At 41.2% G+C, this 20,094-nt stretch overlaps 1 protein-coding gene across 3 annotated transcripts in view; it reads left to right on the top strand.

Annotated features, from left to right (window-relative positions):
* Positions 1–20,094, top strand: part of WWP2 (WW domain containing E3 ubiquitin protein ligase 2) — a 144,124-nt gene that overhangs the window by 23,942 nt on the left and 100,088 nt on the right. For all 3 annotated transcript variants that reach the window (XM_019935591.3, XM_019935592.3, XM_073796860.1), the window contains exons 3-4: positions 5,129–5,276; positions 5,618–5,739. In XM_019935591.3, the coding sequence (XP_019791150.1) occupies positions 5,129–5,276; positions 5,618–5,739 (270 nt within the window). The remainder of the gene's footprint in view (positions 1–5,128; positions 5,277–5,617; positions 5,740–20,094) is intronic.

Raw genomic sequence — 20,094 nt, 5'->3', positions numbered from 1 at the left:
AATACAGGTGCACCTCGTTATATATGCACTTAAGCTATAGGGAGTTGATAATACCATCCAGGAAAATGGTGGGGGAGAAAGAGGAGAGAAGCAACCATTTAAACAGTGTGGGTGGTTCTTCCTCCTGTGCATTTTGTGGATAGAGCCTCTGGTGTAATTTGGGAGCTGTTGCTATGCTGTCCCCTCTCTGCCTCAGTTCCCTGTGCCTCTTCTAGTGCAGTCCTAGAGATTTATTTTTTTATTTTTTATCTTTAAAAATTTTTATTGGAGTATAGTTGATTTACAATGTTGTGTTAGTTTCAGGTGTATGGTAAAGTGAATCAGTTATGCATATGCATATATCCACTCTTTTTAAGATTCTTTTCCCATATAGGTCATTAAGGAATATTGAGTAGAGTTCCCTGTGTTATATACAGTAGGTCCTTATTAGTTATCTATTGTATTTATTTTTTAAATTAATTAATTTTATTTATTTATCTTTTTGGCTGCGTCGGGTCTTTGTTGCTGCGCACGGGCTTTTCTCTAGTTGCGGCGAACGGCGGCTACTCTTCGTTGCGGTGCACGGGCTTCTCATTGCAGCGGCTTCTCTTGTTGCGGAGCATGGGCTCTAGGCACGAGGGCTTCAGTAGTTGTGGCACATGGGCTCAGTACTTGTGGTTCTCTGGCTCTAGAGCGCAGGCTCAGTAGTTGTGGCACACGGGCTTAGTTGCTCTGTGGCATATGGGATCTTCCTGGACCAGGATTCGAACCCGTGTCCCCTGCATTGGCAGGCGGATTCTTAACCACTGCGCCACCAGGGGAGCCCTGGTTATCTATTTTATATATAGTAATAGTGTGTATATGTCAATCCCAATCTCCCAATTTATCCTTCTCCCCCAGTCCTAGAGTTTTACAATACACTTTTTAAACACACTAAGGTCCTCAAACGTAAGCCAACTATTTTATCTGATATTTAACTGAAGGAACACTGAAAACACAGCACAGCAAAGCAAAAAACTGGCTGTTTGGAACCTATAGAAGGATAATATGCCACACTCTATTCTGTTGCCTTCCTAAGAGCTTTTCAGGGGTATAATTTTGGAAATATGTGATTTTTTGCCTTATTTGTTGACTTTAAAAGCTAAATCCTATGTGAAGATGTGACTCCATGTATAAGAAACTGACATTTATATTTTACCAAATAGTAAATAAACTTTCTAGATAAACTTGAGACCTGTATTTTGGCTTGTCTTTTTTTTTTTTTTTTTTGCGGTACGCGGGCCTCTCACTGTTGTGGCCTCTCCCGTTGCGGAGCACAGGCTCCGGACGCACAGGCTCAGCGGCCATGGCTCACGGGCCTAGCCGCTCCGCGGCATGTGGGATCTTCCCGGACTGGGGCACGAACCCGTGTCCCCTGCATCGGCAGGCGGACTCTCAACCACTGCGCCACCAGGGAAGTCCTGGCTTGTCTTTTAAGAACAAGAAACATTGAAAATATCACCCCACTTATTAATTATAAATTACTGCGGGGAAAATGTATCTTTACAGTGGAGTGACCTGGCAAACCCCACATTAACCATGGGATCAAAATTAGTATCCCCAGTAGGAGGATGGCCTGGTGTGTACAGTAAGAAGTATACAACCTAACCTGTGTAGTTAGTATTCTTGACAAAAATGTTCACTGTAAATCTAACCATGAGGAAACAATCAGAAGAATGCAGGATTTAGCATTCTATAAGACAGCTGGTGGAAGGAAGTCTTTAAAAATCATTGTCATGGGGCTTCCCTGGTGGCACAGTGGTTGAGAGTCCGCCTGCCGATGCAGGGGACGCGGGTTCGTGCCCGGTCCGGGAAGATCCCACATGTACAGTTTGTTCATCTTGATTGGATCTTGGGTTGGGAGAAAAACAGCTATAAAAATATGTTTGGGGGACTTCCCTGGTGGCGCAGTGGTTATGACTCTGTGCTCCCAATGCAGAGGGCATGGATTCGATCCCTGGTCAGGGAACTAGATCCCACATGCATGCCACAGTTAAGAGTTGGCATGCCATAACTAAGAAGCCTGCGTGCCACAACTACAGAGCTGGAGAGCCGCAACTAAATCCTGGCACAATCAGATAAATAAATATTAAAAAAAAAAGTTGGGAACAACTGGGAAAATTTGAATATGGAATGGGTATCAAATGATGGAAGGAGTGACTATACATTTTTTTTTTAGGTATAATAATGGTGGTGTGGTAGGTGGAAGAATGCCCTTATTGTTTGGAATTGCATTCTGAAAGTAATCAGGGCCGATCTGTCATGATATCTCCAACTAACTTTTTTTTTAAATACAGATGTCATATATATATCTGGGTCCTGTGCTATCCAATAGGGTAGCAAGTATAGCCACATAGAACTATTTACATTAAAATTAAATAAAATTTAAAGCTCCAGTCCTCAGTCTCACTAGCCATATTTCAAGTGCTTTATAGCCACATGTATCTCATGGCAATGTATTGGAGAGCGCTGGTGTAGAACATTTTTATTATTGCGGAAGTTCTCTGGGTAATATTGATGATAGACGCTGAGAGAGAGACAGAAAAGCATATGTGGCAAAATGATAGCAGTTAGTAAATAATGTGCAATTATTTATTCTATTCTTTCAATTTTTATGTAAATTGGAAACTTCACAAAAAACTACTAACTGCACCATGTGATCTTAGATTGAGTCCAGGACTAGAAAAAAATCTTTTCTCTTTTGCTATAATGGACATTGATAGGGTAATTGGCAAAATTTGAATAAGGTCTGTACCTTAGATAATAGTATTAAAGAATGTTGAATTTCCCAGTGTTGATATTTATACTATGGTAACGTTAGAAAATGTCTTAGTTCTTAGAAAAGACACACTGAAGTATTTAGGGAGAGGAAAAGAGAGAGTAATAAAGCAAGTAGCGTAGAAAGTTAATATTTGGTGACTTTGGGTGAAGGGTTTTTTTAATCAAATTATTTTATTTATTTATTTGGCTGCGTTGGGTCTTCTTTGTGGCATGTGAGATCTTTTGTTGTGGCACGTGGGCTTCTCTCTAGTCGTGTCGTGCAGGTTTTCTGTCTCTAATTGAGACGCGTGGGCTCAGTAGTTGTGGCGCACGGGCTTAGTTGCCCCATAGCTTGTGGGATCTTACTTCCCCGACCAGGGATTGAACCCGCGTCCCCTGAGTTGGAAAGGGGATTCTCTACCACTGTACCACCAGGGAAGTCCCCGGTGAAGGGTTTATAAGAAATCTTTGTATTAGTCTTGCAGCTTTTCTAAATGTCTGAAATTATATCAAAAAAAATTTTTTTTAAAAGTAGATACTAAAAAAACAAGGACCAAAAGGGAAATTTGATGGAAGGGTTCAAAGAATCAGCCCGGGAGCTGGGAGGCTTGGTTCCAGGCTTAGCACTGCCTTTGACTAGCTCCGTGATTTTGGATATGTCTCACTTCTCTGGATCTTAGTTTGCCCAACTATTAAATAAAGGGTTTGAACTTGTTGATTTCAAAGAAACTGTCTAGCTCAAAATGGTAGGACTCTATATAACTAGTCCCTATTTTTTATCTATATTTTTACATTTAAGGGTCTGCCTGCAGATCTGCGCTCACACCACCAGGTGGCCTCAGTTAACCTTGGTCTATGTGTGTAGTATTTTCATTTTCCCACTCTGGGCGACATTTCCCAGCTCTACGACCTTTTTTCCTAGTACCAACTCTTGTTGCTTCTTAATCTTCACGACAGCTTTTGTTGCTGTTGTTCCTTGACTTTCTCTCTAGTGTTCTTTTGGTCCTGGAGAAGACACGTATTGCTAAAAAACAATCAGAGGTGGCTTTGCCCTTTGCCAAGTTGTGGACCCTTATAGGACTGTCATCCCTCAGAAGGGTCTAGGAGGAGAGGTTTGCTAACTCTTGATGGGAACTCAGGTTCAGGCAGTCTTGTCATCATGGGTAAGGAACGTCAGTTACATGCTCTGATTTGGGGCATAGGATAGAAAACATCCAGATGGGTTTTGTCCTAGTGATCTGGAGTTTCCACCATGGCTGATAAGTGCTACAAAAGGAACTTGTCTAGCACCCAGCCCTGGGCGTATGCTTGCTTAGTTGGTGCTGGGCCCCTCGCTTGCTGGTGCCGTGTAAGCATCAGAAATGCTGCCACATGAAGGAAATGAACAGAAGAGGAAATGCAGATGGTTAACAAGTACATGGAAAAACTATTCAATCTGGCTAGTAATTGAAGAAAAGCATTAGAACAAATAAGCAAAGTCTGGAAATGGCATATAGCATGGTGTGGAGTCAGGCTGCCGGGTGCACATTGTGGTTCGAAGCTCCCTGGATGTGTAGCCTGGGGCAATGACCTAGCTTCCCCAAGCTTGTTTCCTCCTGGGTGAAATGGAATGATGATGTATTTCCTGCCTCATTGTAAGGATTGGGTTAGATAATGTGTGCATACCACAGGATCTGTAATAAGTGCTCATTAACTCTTAGCTATTATCTTTATACTATTTTTTTTTTACCTACATGATTTGCAAAGGGTGAAAAAAACATAGTACTCAGTGCTATGCAGTGTTTGGTGAAATGGATATATTCCTATAGTGCTGATAGGTGTCTACATGGGTTTAGAAAGGAACTGAGCAGTTTTAAGAACTTTAAAAAATGTTCATATCCTTTGGAAGAATACTCAGAAATGCATGCAGATACTATATACATTTGTGGTCATTTTCCCCGAGCCAAAAGTTGTAAGCAATCTATTCAACAGTGAAAGAATAGTTGCCTAAATTATGGTGTATGCTTGTAATGGGCTTATATTGCAGCTTTTTAAAATGGATTTTGGGGGGAGAGGACTTTTTAAAGAATTGGAGACATAAAAGATGAAAGTCTAGAAAGTCTGTATTTACCAACATCTTAATGATAATTATCCCAGCGTTTTCCGTTTAGGAGTGATTTTTTCTCTTATGCTTCTTTTCTTATGCTCTTTTTATATCCTCACATTAAAAAAGAAGTCTTTTTAGAATGAGGAAAAGACAAAATTTCTTTTTTTAAAAGAAACAACAAAAAAAGAGGGAGAACATCTGCCACAGGGGGGCAGCTGGGAGCCCTCTGACTCATCCTTGACTTCTTCTGTCTTTCCTGTCCAGTGGTGTCAGCAAAGCCCAAGGTGCATAGTCGTCAACCTCGAATTAACTCGTTTGTGGAAGTGGCAGTGGATGGACTCCCCAGTGAGACCAAGAAGACTGGGAAGCGAATTGGGAGCTCCGAGCTTCTCTGGAACGAGATCATCATTTTGTAAGAGAAAACCCCTTCTCTCCGAATGCGGCCCCCCGGGAGAATAGAGGAAGGGGTTGTGGGAGATCCAGGTTTCCTGTAGCAGCCTCTAGGCCTTCTGCCTTTGGTACCTGAGGCACCTTCTCTTCAGGTGTTTCTACATCATTGAGCTCACAGAGTGTTCATTGTTAGCTAGATGGTTACAGGGTCAGCTCTCGGGGGGAAAGGGTATATGTGAGTGTCTTCCTCTTTGGGGTTCCCCCCACCTTCAAGATGTCAGCAGGGTAGTTTCTCTGTTTTCTTTTAAGTTACAGGAGTGACTGATCTGCTTGGATATGATGAATCAAGTATTTGTTTTCCAGGAATGTCACGGCCCAGAGTCATTTAGATTTGAAGGTCTGGAGCTGCCACACCTTGAGAAATGAACTGCTAGGCACCGCCTCTGTCAACCTCTCCAATGTCCTGAAGAACAATGGGGGCAAAAGTATGTACAAGGAAGGGGTACCTGACGTCATTCATTTGTGGGGGTGGGGAAAAGAATGTGAAGGCATGGATGTCTCTCACATGGTAGATAAACCTGGTGATGCAGTTTCCTCCAGGACCAGAGGCTGCAGTTACTGTACTCCCCGTGGATGTGGTCTGTGGAGTTCTAGGAAGGCTGAGAGCTACTCTCTGCCTCTATTGCGGAACTCAGCCCCTTGGTCCAGGGCCCCTAGTGGTGGGATGCACTGATGTCCCCCCCTTGATCCTTCCTCAGGGCTGCATACTTTCCCTCTGCCCCTCTTTTCCTGATCCTGATGTGTGACGTGTAAAATCAAACTGTCAAATGCCTCCAGCCTAAATCATTACTTTCCTAGTCTGATCCCTCAAACACAACAAAGGAGCTTCATCTGTGGGTGGGTGTGTACATGTGTGCCTGCCTGTCTGCGTGGAATGGTGTTACAAATGGTGCCCTGTGCTTAGAAGGCGCTCGATAAACATTTCCTGGTTGTTGGAATGCAGTGGAAGCTCTATCATGATTATTCAGCATGCCTCGGCTGCACGGAAATCTAAATCCTCACGTCTGTTTATTGCTGTTTGTGGTCAGTGGAGTAACCCATGGCGGAGGTATCTGGATCCTCCCTCATAAAGCCTCTATTCAGAGCAGTACCAGATGTGGCGAGGGAATGCCACAGAAAGAAAGGCTCCTTCTTTTCTTGATGTGTGCTGTCTAGCAAATATTTTCTGAACGTGGATTTAGTTTAAGAGAGATATGTGGGTGGGGAGCCCCAAGTCCCAGGGAGAGTGCTGCTTGATTCAAGAGTCTTTCCTTTCTGAGCCTGTCCTTTCTGATGGGCCTCTTGAATGGGGTGTGAGGCTCCCCCGGTCTTTTTCTTTCTGCTGGGCACACACTGATGTGGTGAACCCACTCTGGACTCGGGAATCGTCTGAAATGAGGATCTGCCTCTATTCTAATTCTGCAGGGAACACCCCGCTGCTCTGTCTTCTGAGTCGGTCTTTATTTTCCCAAATGCTAGCCTGCCTTTTATAATTTGATTCTCAAGGAGGATTATATTTACTATGTCATTTGGAAATAGACTTGTGGGCATTCTCACATTAGGATCAGCAAGCGACATGAGTGTCCTTTTCTCTCCTTTTTCATTTGTCCAGTTGGCATACTTTTGCTTTCAATTACAAAAGTAATTGTTGAAAACTTGGGAATCACACAAAAGCACACAGACACACAAAGAAGATAAAATTCTCCTGGAAGCAAAGTACCTAGTGATAATTATTGTTAACATTTTGATACATGCCTTTCTGAGCCTTTTTTCCCTGTGTGCAGTGTATTAATATTTAAGACATCAGTGAAACAAAATTGAGATCATACATGAACTTATTATTTTGCAACATGCATTCTTCTCTTTAAAATGTATTACTATATCTTTATTTTTAATTGTGATTAAAAAAAACACATAACGTAAAACTTACCGTCTTAACCATTTTTAAATGTACAATTCAGTGGCATTAAGTACATTGACAGGATTCTGCAGCCATCACCTCCATCCGTCTCCAGGACTTTTTCATCTTGCTAAACGCAAACTCTGTACCCGTTAAACAGTAACTCCCTCCCTTCTCTCAACCCACACCATTCAACTCTCTGTCCCTATGAATCTGCTTACTCTAGGTACTGCATATGAGTGGCATCATACAGTATTTACCCTTTTGTGTCTGACTTCTTTCACTCAGCATAATGTCCTTAAGCCTCTTTCACGTGGTATGTATCAGAATCACCTTTTTTTTCTTTCTTTTTAAATTTTATTTTATTTTATTTTGGCCACACTGCACGGCTTCTGGGATCTTAGTTACCTGACCAGGGATTGAACCTGGGCCCCCGGCAGGGAAAGCACGGAGTCCTAACCGCTGGACGGCTCAGTAGTTGTGGCTCGTGGGTTCTAGAGTGCAGGCTCAGTAGTTGTGGTGCATGGGCTTAGTTGCTCTGCGGCATGTGGGATCTTCCCGGACCAGGGCTCGAACCCGTGTCCCCTGCATTGGCAGGCGGATTCTTAACCATTGCGCCACCAGGGAAGTCCCCAGAATCACCTTTTTAATGCCGAATAATATTGCATTGTATGCCGCATTTTGTTGATCCATTCATCCATCCAAGGACATTTGGGTTGCTTCTACTTTTTGCCTGTAGTGAACAGTGCTGTTGTGAACATGGGTGTCCAAATATCTCTTCAAGTCCCTGCTTTCAGTTCTTTTGGATATATATTCAGAAGTAGAATAGCTGCATCACATGGTAATTCTATTTTAATTTTTTGAGGAACCGCCATACTGTTTTCCATAGCTGTTGTACCATAAAATATTTAATTGTTCCTCAAAAGTCAGTTTTTGATGACTGTCTGGTAGTAGTCTTATCAGATGGCTGTGTGAAAATTTAAGGTTGAACATTTGGGTAGTTTTCAGTATTTCAGTCACAAATAATGCTATTTTGATAAACTTATAAGTTTACAAATCTTTATACCAATTGTTAAAAATGTGTATTAAATTATTGAACATAGTCTTGCTGGATTTAAACATTTTTCAAGGTTTTGGACACATTGCCAGATTACCCTCCAGAAAAGTTCTACCCATTTATCCTTCCATCAGCAGTAGTTGAGATGGCTGGTTTCTATTGCACTTTAACATTTATTGGATTTATTTGTAAAAATATATATATATATTTTTAGCCTATTTTATAATTAACATTTTGCCAGATTTGCTTCATCTATTTCTTTTTGGTTGCAGTATTTAAAGTAAATTACAGGTGTTTCAACCTTTTATCCTAGATTCTTCAGCATGCATCTCATTAAAAAAGGACTTTTGTTAACATAATTACTGTACCATTATCACACCTGGCAATATTTACATGAATTCCTCATTATCACCTAATACCCAGTTCATATTCGATTTCACCATCTATCTCAAAGTGTTGTTTTACAGTTGGTTTGCCCCAACCTGGATTTGGGCAACGTCCCCTCATTGCATTTGGTGGTTATGTCTTTGAAGTCCCCCCACCTCCACTCCACCTTTTTTAAAGCTGTAATTTACTCAAGGAGACTGATTTTTTTTTTTTTTTCTTTTACGCGGGCCTCTCACTGTTGTGGCCTCTCCCGTTGTGGAGCACAGGCTCCGGACGCGCAGGCTCAGCGGCCATGGCTCACGGGCCCAACCGCTCCGCGGCATGTGGGATCTTCCCGGACCGGGGCACGAACCCGTGTCCCCTGCATCGGCAGGCGGACTCTCAACCACTGCGCCACCAGGGAAGCCCTGAATGTTTTTAAAGTGTGTTTATTGCCTTATTAATGTCCTTTGCTCATTTTTTTACTGAAATGTGCATTTTTCTCTTTTGGTTTTGAGAGAGCTCTTTATATGTTAAGGCTGTTATTCTTTGTCTTGTAATTTGTGTTTTCCCAGTTTTTCATTTGCATTTTAATTTTTCAGGCTTTTTCTTTTTTCCATACAGATGTTTTAAACTTTCTGTAGTCAAGTCTGTTACCTTTTATATTTTCAGCCTTTTCTTTTATGTTTTGGAAGGCTTTCCTTTATTCTGAGATCAGGTAAATGATCATCTCTATTTTCCCCTAGTTCATTGTGATTTTATTTTTTTAATTTAATTCTTCATCCAAATGAATTTATCTTTGTGTACAGTGTGAGTAGGGATCTAATTTAATTTTTCCTGAATAGTTAACTGATTACTTTAGCACTACTTATTAAATAACCTATCTGTATCCCCAGTGATCTGAGTTGCTACCTTAAGCATATATTAAAAACATATGTATATTTGGGCCTGTTTGGGACTTTCCATTCATTGCTGTTTTTTATCAGCCTTTTCAAATCACTCTGCCTTAGCTAGTATAACATTATGTTATGTTTTTAATACCTGACAGTTCAAGTTTCTCTTCTTTTCAAAATCTTCCTGCCTCTTTTCTTTGCATGGATGACATCATCACATGAATTTTACATTATTTTGTCAGGTTCTCCCCTCTTCCTATTCTCCTACCCCCAATCTCTTGAGATTTTTGTTGGAATCTATCACATGTAAAGTTTCTTTATGGAGAATTTTCATACCAGGAACATGGAATGTCTCTAAATTCACTCAAATCATTTTGAAGTTATCTTCAGATAGATTCTTTTAGTTTTTAAAGGAGGTTTGATATTATTTTCAGTGGGATCTTTTTCTATTATGTCTTCTAACTTAGTGTTGTTGGTATATGACTATTGTTTCTGTATTTTCTTTTATATAATCAGTCACTTGCTGAATTCTTAGTATAGGTTTTCAACAGTTTCTTTTGGATTTTCTTGGTAGACGTTTATGTGGTTTCTAAGATCAAAAATTTTGATCGTCTTAGGAGATAATTTTACTTCTTTTTCTTTGTTAATTGCTTTGTATACAACTTCCTGTTTTAGTGGTGATGGAGTGGGCATTCTCCCCTAATAACTAAGCTTATAGTGACTTCTTCAGGTGTCAGGTTGGGTATTAGTTGGTAACCTGTCTTCTTGGTTTACTAATCATTGTTGTCTTTTTAAAAAAATCAGGATAAGGGTTGAATTTTGAGCAAATGTTTTTATTTTATCTTTTAAAAAATATTTATTTATTTGGCTGCGTCGGGTCTTAGTTGTGGCACGCGAGATCTTTTAGTTGCAGCATGCAGCAAATAGCTTTTAAGCAACCATTGGGATAATTATATGTTTCTCCTTTCAATGTATTATATTAATTTCCTTGTAGTAACAACCTTAGAATTTCTAGAATATACCTAATTGCTCATGGTAGATTATTCCTTGAAAATTTTTTTAGAATTACATGTTCATATTTTATTTGGGGGTTTTCCATCTAATTCATAAGTGACATTTGTTTGTAGTTTTGTACTATTTTTGTCATCTTTGGAATCAAGTCTAGGCTAATTTTATAAAGTAAATTGAAGTGCTTTCCAACTTCGGGAATAGACTCTATAACATGGGAATTATCTGTTCCATGAGTGCAGGAAAGAGCTCACCCATAAAACCAACTAGGTCTGGCAGCTTTCTCTGAAATAATTCTTTGATGACTTTTTCAGTTCTTTCCCCATAATGATTGGTTTGTTCAGCTTTTCTGATTCATCTTGTGTCAATTTTGTTAATTCATATATTCTAAGAAAACTGTTTCATGAGATATTCAAATTATTAATATAAAGATTTGAGATAGCATTCTCATTTTTTAAAATGTTTCTAATTTTTCTCACTTAAAAATGTTGGTATTTGTGTGTTTTTTCCCCATTTTTTTTTCTTGACTGGCATAAACATTCTTGTTTTAACTTTTGGCTTTTAATTTATTTTTCAGAGGACAACTACTTGGACTTATTTATCAATTATACCATGTTTTCTAATGTTAATTTCTATTTTTAACTTGGTTAATCTTTTTCATCTTTTTGCTTTATTTATTCAATAGTCAGTCATTTATAGCTTTTTGAGTTGAAAGCTTAGTGCATTTATTTTTGTCCCATCTTATTTAATAATAAAAACATTCTTGCTTTAAATTTGTCTTTGATTTTTACCCCACTTTGTATTCAAAATTTTTTCTGTTAAAGAAAAGTGCACAAATCTTAAGTGAGACAGCTTAATGAATACTTACATGTGTTCACATCTGTGTAATCACCACTCAAATCAAGAGATAGAACATTCCCAGAACCCCAGAAATTTCCCCATGTCCCTTGCTTGCCCTGCCCTGAGATAACAACTATTCTGAATTTTATCACTGTTGATCACTATTGATTAGTTTTGCCTGTTCTTGAATTTTGTATCAGTGAAATCAATTCATCTGTGCTTTTGCATGTAATGAGAGTTTGTTTTTTTTTTACTGGGGTATGGTATCCTATTGTATGAATATACCACAATTTATTTGTCTCATCTCCTGTTGGTAGACATTTGGGTTAGTTCCAGTTTTTAGCCATCATGAGCAAAGCTGCTGTGAACATTCTTCTACAAGAATTTTGGAAGACACAGACATACACTTCTGTTAAATCTATCTATGTGTCTATCTATCTATATCTATCTTGGGGACTTGTTTCATAGGGTGGATGTATGTTTAGCTTTAGTAGAGACTGTCTGGTGGAGAACCAATTTGCCATCCCCTACATTTTGCTGTGTTCTGCTCCTTTTTTGTAATTGCTCTTGTGATTTTCTCTTTGAGCCCAGCGTGATTCAGGAGGATGTTTCCTATGGCTCCCAGGGGCTGTGTTGCTTGTGGCAGTGGCTGCAGCTTCTACTGCTCTTGCTGACGCCAGCCTTAGCACTTTGAGTGTGTGGCTGGGTTTAGTAGTGAGGCACATCAGATCCGAATCTGATGGAAAATTTGGGCAGTGGGCTGCTTTTTCTTAGAAAAACATATCTAGGATGACAATATAGATAATATTCTGGCTGTGTTTCCTAAAGCCCTCTGTATAGAGCAAGGCTGTTTCTGATGATTACAAATCTGTCATGTAGAGAAATGGTTAAGAACATGTGGACTCTGGAGTCAGACTCCCGGGGTTTGAATCCTGATTCCACCAGCTTTGTACATCAGACACTTAACTTCTCAGTGCTTCTGTTTCCTTGTCTGTAAAATATTGTTTTGAGATTAAGTGAGCTAACAACAGTATGTGACACATGTTCATACTATAGTAGTAGTAGTAGTAGTAATGGTAGTTATTATTTTGTCTCCTCTGATACTTTCCTTCCCAAAGATTGGGAGGTACAAATCCCAGAGATGGACAGCAGAGACCCAGTTTCCTGATATGGGACCTCCTTGCCTAACTGGGAGGCAGCCCTGAGGTTGTTCCAAGAGAGAATTCTAAGACTGGACAAATGCAAAAGCTTTGCGGGTGTGGAGTGGGGAGGCCATTATTAACATGTGACATTTTCCAGCACCACAGTCTTGGAGCCTGCGCTCCTTGGGGAGCTGCTGGACGGGAAATGTTTGCAGAGTGGTGTCTAAGTATGAATACGGTTTCGTAGGGTAGTGGGTTACAGTAGGTGAGGTGACTCCTCTCATTGTGGCCGGGTCTTCCTGAAACCACTTTTCCTGGGAAAGGGAGTGACGGGTAGCGGTTACCCCACCTGGTGTTTTTCTGCTCCATGGGACATAATTCATTCTTTCATTTGCTCCCTTGTTTTCCCCTGGGTGGACTTGGAGGTTGACTGGGAGACCCAGCTGATGTTTCCTGCCTCCCCCTGGTCGAGGGATGCTGCAGTGGAGGGTTTTACTCGAGTCCAGCAGTTACGTAATGGTCAGCCTTGGCTGACTCTGCAGGGACATTGACCTGGCAGTGGCTGCATGGAGGACTTGACCAAAAGTCCTGGTTTGGTTCTTAAGGATGGTTCTAGTCATCTCTGTGTGGAAGCCAGCTTTTGAGTTTGACTATTGCTTTTTTTTAATTTATTTTTTGGGGACTTCCCTGGTGGTCCAGTGGTAAAGAATCTGCCTTCCAATGCAGGGAACAGGGGTTTGATCTCTGACCGGGGAACTAAGATTCCACATGCTGTGGGGCAAATAAGCCCACGTGCCACAACTACTGAGCCTGCACGCCACAACTAGAGGGCCTGCATGCTGCAAACTACAGAGGCCATGCACCACAACTAGAGAGAGAAAACCCACATGCCACAACTAGAGACAAGCCCGCGAGCTGCAACAAAAAATCCTGCATGCTGCAATGAAGATCCTGTGTACCGCACCTAAGACCCAATGCAGCCAAAAAATAAAGAATAAATAAATACAATACAATAAAAATTAAAAAATCTTAAAAAAAGTTAAGTCCCCGAAGCAAGAACCAATGCTTTAAAAAAATAAAAATAATAATAAAATGTATTTTTAAAAAAAATTGAATGAATACGAATTTTAAATTTATTTATTTATTTACTTACTTATCTGTCTGTCTGCGCCGGGTCTTAGTTGCAGCACGTGGGATCTTCGTTGCTGCCTGCAAAATCTTTAGTTGCAGCGTGCGAACTCTTAGTTGCGGCAGGTGGGATCTAGTTCCCTGACCAGGGATCGAACCCTGGCCCCGTCTGGAGTTCTTGGGAGCACGGAGTCTTAGCCACTGGGCCACCGGGGAAGTACCCTGAATACCGATTTTATTTTATTTTTTTTGTGGTACGCGGGCCTCTCACCGTTGTGGCCTCTGCCGCTGCGGAGCACAGGCTCCGGACGCGCAGGTTCAGCGGCCATGGCTCACGGGCCTAGCGGCTCCGCGGCATATGGGATCTTCCCGGACTGGGGCACGAACGTGTGTCCCCTGCATCGGCAGGTGGACTCCCAACCACTGCGCCACCAGGGAAGCCCTGAACACCGATTTTTAAAAACCTTTTTATTAGGAGAATTTTCAAACATAATCCCCAACCCCCAGTAGTCACCAGCATGTTTCATCCGTACCCGCCCACTGGATGATCTTCATTTCTTTCTGGCTTGGTAGCAGATAGGAGTTGAGACCCACTTTTCTCTTGTAGCTCTCCTCTCTGGTAGTTGGACTCATCAACACTGCAGACCTTGGCACTACCAGATTGTCCTGCTTTCAAGGAGGGAAATATGGCTTGAAGTAGATTAAAAAAATATATCCAAACTTCTTTATTTTAAAATAATTTCAAATTCAGAGACAAGTTACAAGGCTAGGACAAAGAACTCCCCTATACTCTTCATCCATGTGGTGATATTTTGATGCATTTGCCTTAACATCGTCTGTATGTCTGTATATGTATGTATGGTGATTTGCTGAATCATTTTAAATTATAAATCTTATACATCTTTGTCCCTGAATATTTAAATGTGTATTTCCTAAGAAGGATATTTTCTTGCCTAACCACTATAAATGAACCTAATCAAGAAATCTAACATTTTTACAGTATTGTTATGTAATTTGTATTTTCTAATTGTTGCAAAAATGCACTTCAGGTGATTTCCAGGATCCCATGCAAGATTGTGCATTACATTTGGTTGTCCTTAAATCTGGAGTCAGTTCCTCAGCCTATTTTTGTCTTTGATGACACTGTCATTGTTAAAGAGTTCAGGCTGTCTTTTTGTAGAATCTCCTCAGTTTAGATTCAGAGTACTACACATTTTTGGCAGGAGCATTCCAGAAGTGATGTTGCGTCCTTCTCAGTGTGTCAGATCAGGGGGCACACAACTCAGCTTGTTTCATTATTGATGATGTGAACTTTGACCATTGGGTTAGGGTTGTGTCTGCCAGGCTCTCCACTGTAAAATGACTATTTTCTCTTTATAACTAAGACGTTTTTTATGGGGAGATACCATACTTTGAGACTATGTAAATATCTGTTCCTCATCACACCTTCACCTACTAGTATTTGCATTCATTAATGATTTTTGTCTGAATCAGTTAATATTCTGATGGTCGCAAAATTTTTTTTCCAATTTAGTCATTCCTTCTACATTTATTAGTTGACATACTGCTGCCAGGAAGAGCTTTTCTTTTTCCTTTATGTAGGTATGTATTATCAGTCTCAACTCATGGATTCTTATTTTATGCATGGGTTATAATTTATTACTGCCATTATTTTATGCTCAAAATATCCCTGGTTTGGCCAGTGGGTGCCTCTTCAAAATATCCCTGGTTTGGCCAGTGGGTGCCTCTTCAAGCTTGCTCCTGTATCCTTTTTTTTTTTTTTTTTTTTTTGCGATACATGGGCCTCTCACCGCTGCGGCCTCTTCCACCATGGAGCACAGGCTCTGGACACACAGGCCCAGTGGCCATGGCTCACGGGCCCAGCTGCTCCGCGGCATGTGGATCCTCCCGGACCAGGGCACGAACCCGCATCCCCTGCATCGGCAGGTGGACTCCCAACCACTGCGTCACCAGGGAACCCCTCCTGTATCCTTTGGACATGTCCCCATCATATAGTTTTTTCCAAACATCATCCAACATAGATAGAATTTACTATGTGATAAAGGTGGCATTTAAAATCAGTAAAGAAAGGTGAACAAATTGGGACCATTGGTTAACCCAGTGGTTTTCAAAGTGTGGTGTCCAGATCAGCAGCATAGGCGTCACCTGGAAACATATTAGAAACATAAATTCTCAGGCCCTCTCCCAGTCCTACAGAATCAGAAAACCTGGAGATAGGGCCCAGCAATGTGTGTTTTAACAAATGCTCCAGGGCATTCTGATGCCGGTTCAAGTCTTAGAACCACTGAGTTACCACTTGGGAAAAAAATACAGTTAGATACCTTCCTTACACTGACACTTGTGCTGGTTTTCTTTATTTAGTTTTTAAACGTTTAACCCTTTAATCAATCTGGAGGTTTTTTTGGTGTATGGTGTAGGCCAAGGATCTAGTTGTATTTTTTCCTTATGGGTTTTACGGTGTCACTGTTTTCACTGGAGGGAGTGCCAGTATCAGTTTGGACATACCTATTCTCACTGCTTTTCTTTTTAAATTTTTATTTTTTTGGCTGCGTTGTGTCTTAGTTGCAGCATGCGGGATCTTCATTGAGGCATGCGAGATCTTTCGTTGTGGCGCACTGTCTCTTCGTTGCCACACTCGGGCTTCTCTCTAGTTGTGGCGTGCGGGGGTCCAGAACGTGTGGGCTCTGTAGTTTGTGGCACGCGGGCTCTCTTGTTGAGGTGCGCGAGCTCTGGCGTGCAGGCTTAGTTGCCCCGCGGAATGTGGGATCTTAGTTCCCCGACCAGGGATTGAACCTGTGTCCCCTGCATTGGAAGGTAGATTCTTTACCACTGGACCACCAGGGAAATCCCCTCACTGCTCTTTTTCTTCAAAACTTTCTTGGCTCTTGAGCCTTCATTTTTCCTGAAAGACTTTATGTATACACACACACACACATAAATATCTATTCTGTGTCTATATATTCAAGGTGATGAGTTTATGCTAAAATCTCCAATTCTAATTCAACCTCACAGAGTTCTTCCTAACTTTCCTCCTTTCCCCACTAGAGCCCTGGCTCTCACCATCATCCACATCTTTACTCATTTCTATATGCACAGGAGGCGGTTAGAGAATTGCTGTCCCCAGACCACTGTGAAAAATGAAGTACCTTCGAAAAGCTTTTTGCTTATGCTCTTCGTTTTCTATGCGTGTCTGTTTTCTTTCCCCATGTGTGTCTCCCAGATTTAAAAAAAAAAAAAAATGAGAGAGGGAGAAAAAGCAAACAGCTCCCTATTTATTTAAAAATCTTATAAGCAGAGGGTTGTTACTGCACTTTATGTTCCAAGAACAGATAGGCCAGTCACGAGTGCTGTACCACCTCCCTCCCTCTTCCATGAGGATGAAGTGTTCTGGTGGGTGGGCCATGCATCTCAAGGAGGCAGGCCTGACAGACAGTGCATGCATTTATTTTAAAGTAAACACCACACTGTTTTTCCAGTTTTTCAACAAAAAGAGAAATAAACCACTGATCCTTGGAACCTGAGTCAGAGGGAGAAGAGAGAAACTTTTAAAAAATTGCTCCTAAGTTAAAAACAATTTTAAATTTAAGTTTGAGAAATTATTCACTGTTTCTTCAGATGAGGAGGAGGCGGGCAAGAGACAAAAGTGAAAGGAAGGATGTGACAGTCCTGTAAGCTGGTAGGGAGCTATTATTTAGGGCACAGCTACAAACTCCAGTGCCTTGATTAGGCCTGATGGGAGAATGGCCAAACCAGTTCTGCATAGCCAAGTAGTTACTTTTATGAGCCTGGTAAACCACTAAGACCTAGTTATTTCAGTCTCATGGAATACTCACAGAAGATTTCTGAGAAATTCTCTCTTGCTCCCCAAATTGAAAATAGTATAATTGTATCTCTGGGATGTGCCCCCCCCACCCCCCATACCACAATCCGCAGATGCTCAAGTCCCTTATATAAAATAGCATAGTATTTGCATATTACCTATGTACATACCCCCGTATACTTTAAATTATCTCTAGATTATCTATAATACCCAATACAATGTAAGTGCTTTGTAAATAGTTGCTGGAGCACAGCAAGTTCAAAGTTTGCTTTTGGGAATTTTCTGGAATTTTTTTTCCTGAATATTTTTGATCCACACTTGGTTGTATCTGAGAATATGGAGCATGTGGATATGTGGCAGGGGAGGCTGACTATTAATATTTTTTCTGATAATAAAAGCAACGTATGCTCCTAAAACTGAAAATGTTACTGTTATTTTTCTGATTATTATTGTTGTTTTATGCTTATTGAAAAAAAGACAAAGAACATTGTGAGTGCTAAGTATGTATCAGGCATTGTTCTGAATTCTTGATCTCTATCTATCTATGTCTATATCTATTCTTTCCATTTAATCCTCCTGCATACCTATAATGTAGGTTGTACTGCCATCCCCTTTAATGAGGAAATAGGCAGATTTTATGTAACTTGCCCAAGATCACATAGTAGGTGGTGGCAGAGTTGGGATTTAACCCAGGCCTTTTTGGTCTCAAAGACTTTGCCTGCAACCTCTGCATATACTGCCTTCCAAAGAAGGAGAAGGTTAAAAATCACTGGAAATTTTTTTTTCCCCCCACAAAGCTAGCAAATCTTGTTCCGTTATTATGAACTCCATTGAATGTTTGCATTTTTTTTTTTTTTTCTTTGCGGTACACTGGCCTCTCACTGTTGTGGCCTCTCCAGTTGTGGAGCACAGGCTCCGGACACGCAGGCTCAGCGGCCATGGCTCACGGGCCCAGCCGCTCCGCGGCATGTGGGATCTTCCCAGACCGGGGCACGAACCCGTGTCCCCTGAATCGGCAGGCGGACTCTCAACCACTGCGCCACCAGGGAAGCCCCTGTTTGCATTTTTTAAAGACAATTTTTTAGAGCAATTTTAGAGTTCACAGCAAAATTGAGAAGGTACATGGAAATTTTTTTATTCAGAGCTAACCCGGTTAATACTTTGTTATATATCCACTCAGCTTTTTGGGGGTATGTCAACCATACATACATATATATATATATATATATATATATATATATATATATATATATATAAAATATATATATGTATAGGTGTGTGAGTGTCTAACCTTTTCCCCAAATTGGGAACTCACTCTACATATTGCTTTATAACTTGCTTTTTTTCACCCAGTTTTTCTACCTCAATGAAACTAGATCCTTTTAATGGCTACAACAGCATTTTTTTGGTATGAATGCACCATAGTTTAACAGATCTTTTATTGTTGGCCGTTTCTGAGTCTTTACTACTACAAGCAAGACTTTTCAGTAAATTCTTGTAATGATATCTTTGTTCTCCTGTCCTTTTTTTCCCTTAGGGTAGTAAATTCCTAGGCATGCATTGCTGGGTCAAAAGGCAGGCACGCTGCAAGTTCTGTGATATCTGTGGCCTGGGTCTGCTGCAAGGACTGGACCCGTTTACACAACCCACCGTGTGTGTGCACGTGTACTTGTTTCCCTTCCCCCAGTGGCGCTGGGCATTACCAGTCTTTTAACCTCTGCCAGTCTGTTCAGCTGTGACAGTGATTTCTCTTTGTTATTTTAATTTGCATCTCTTTTCTTTTCTCCTCTCCCTTTCCTTCTTGAGGAACTCCTGGGTAAACTTTTGTCCTTGCTGCCTTGCTGCAAATGCTGTACCAGGTCTCTGGTCACCTCCATGTGACTCCATCCAGGGTCAGTTCTCACTTCCAACTCACTTGCCTTGCAGACTGGATACAAGGAATCCATCCCTCCAACTTGACCTACTCTTCACTTGGTTTTCAGGACACTACGCCCGGCTGGTGTTCTGTCTATCTTTCCAGTCACTCTTTTCCAGTCTCCTTTGCTGGTTTTCTCCTCGCTGGTCCAGAAGCCTTGGGATACCCCAAGTTGGCTTAGTCCTGCATCCACTTGTTAATTTATACCTCTTCCTTTCATGATCTCGTCCAGCCTCACGGCTTTAAATTTGGTCCGTTCACCTATGACTTGCACCCTGGACCTTTCTCCGGGCAACCTGAGACCGTGTTTCTAGATGTCTAATCAGCATCCTCGAATTAACATGTTAAAAGCTGAGCTGTCAGCTTTCCATTTAAGGCAACGGAGATGGAGATTTGGTGTTGCTCAGGCTGAAAACCTGGGTGTCCTCCTTGACGCCATTCTTTCTATTACAACCCCCACCCGGTCCATCAACATGTCCTGCCCTCATTACCTTCGAGATACCTTGGAGGAACTGACTGTTTCTCACCCTGACAGTTGCCGTCACCCATGTCCACCTCACCACCACTTCTCAACTCAGGAGGCAAAGGCCTCCTAACTGGTCTCCCGGCATCATCTGCGTTTGTCTCCCTACACTTCATTTTTGAGCCCAGCAGCCAGAATGATCCAACTCATAAGTCGAATCACATCCCTCCTCCAGTGGTTGCCTTTCT

This window comes from Tursiops truncatus, chromosome 19, assembly GCF_011762595.2.
Source record: "Tursiops truncatus isolate mTurTru1 chromosome 19, mTurTru1.mat.Y, whole genome shotgun sequence".
Lineage (NCBI taxonomy): Eukaryota > Metazoa > Chordata > Mammalia > Artiodactyla > Delphinidae > Tursiops > Tursiops truncatus.
The sequence above is the reverse complement of the archived record's forward strand: the minus strand, read 5'-3'. Positions and strand labels throughout refer to the sequence as shown.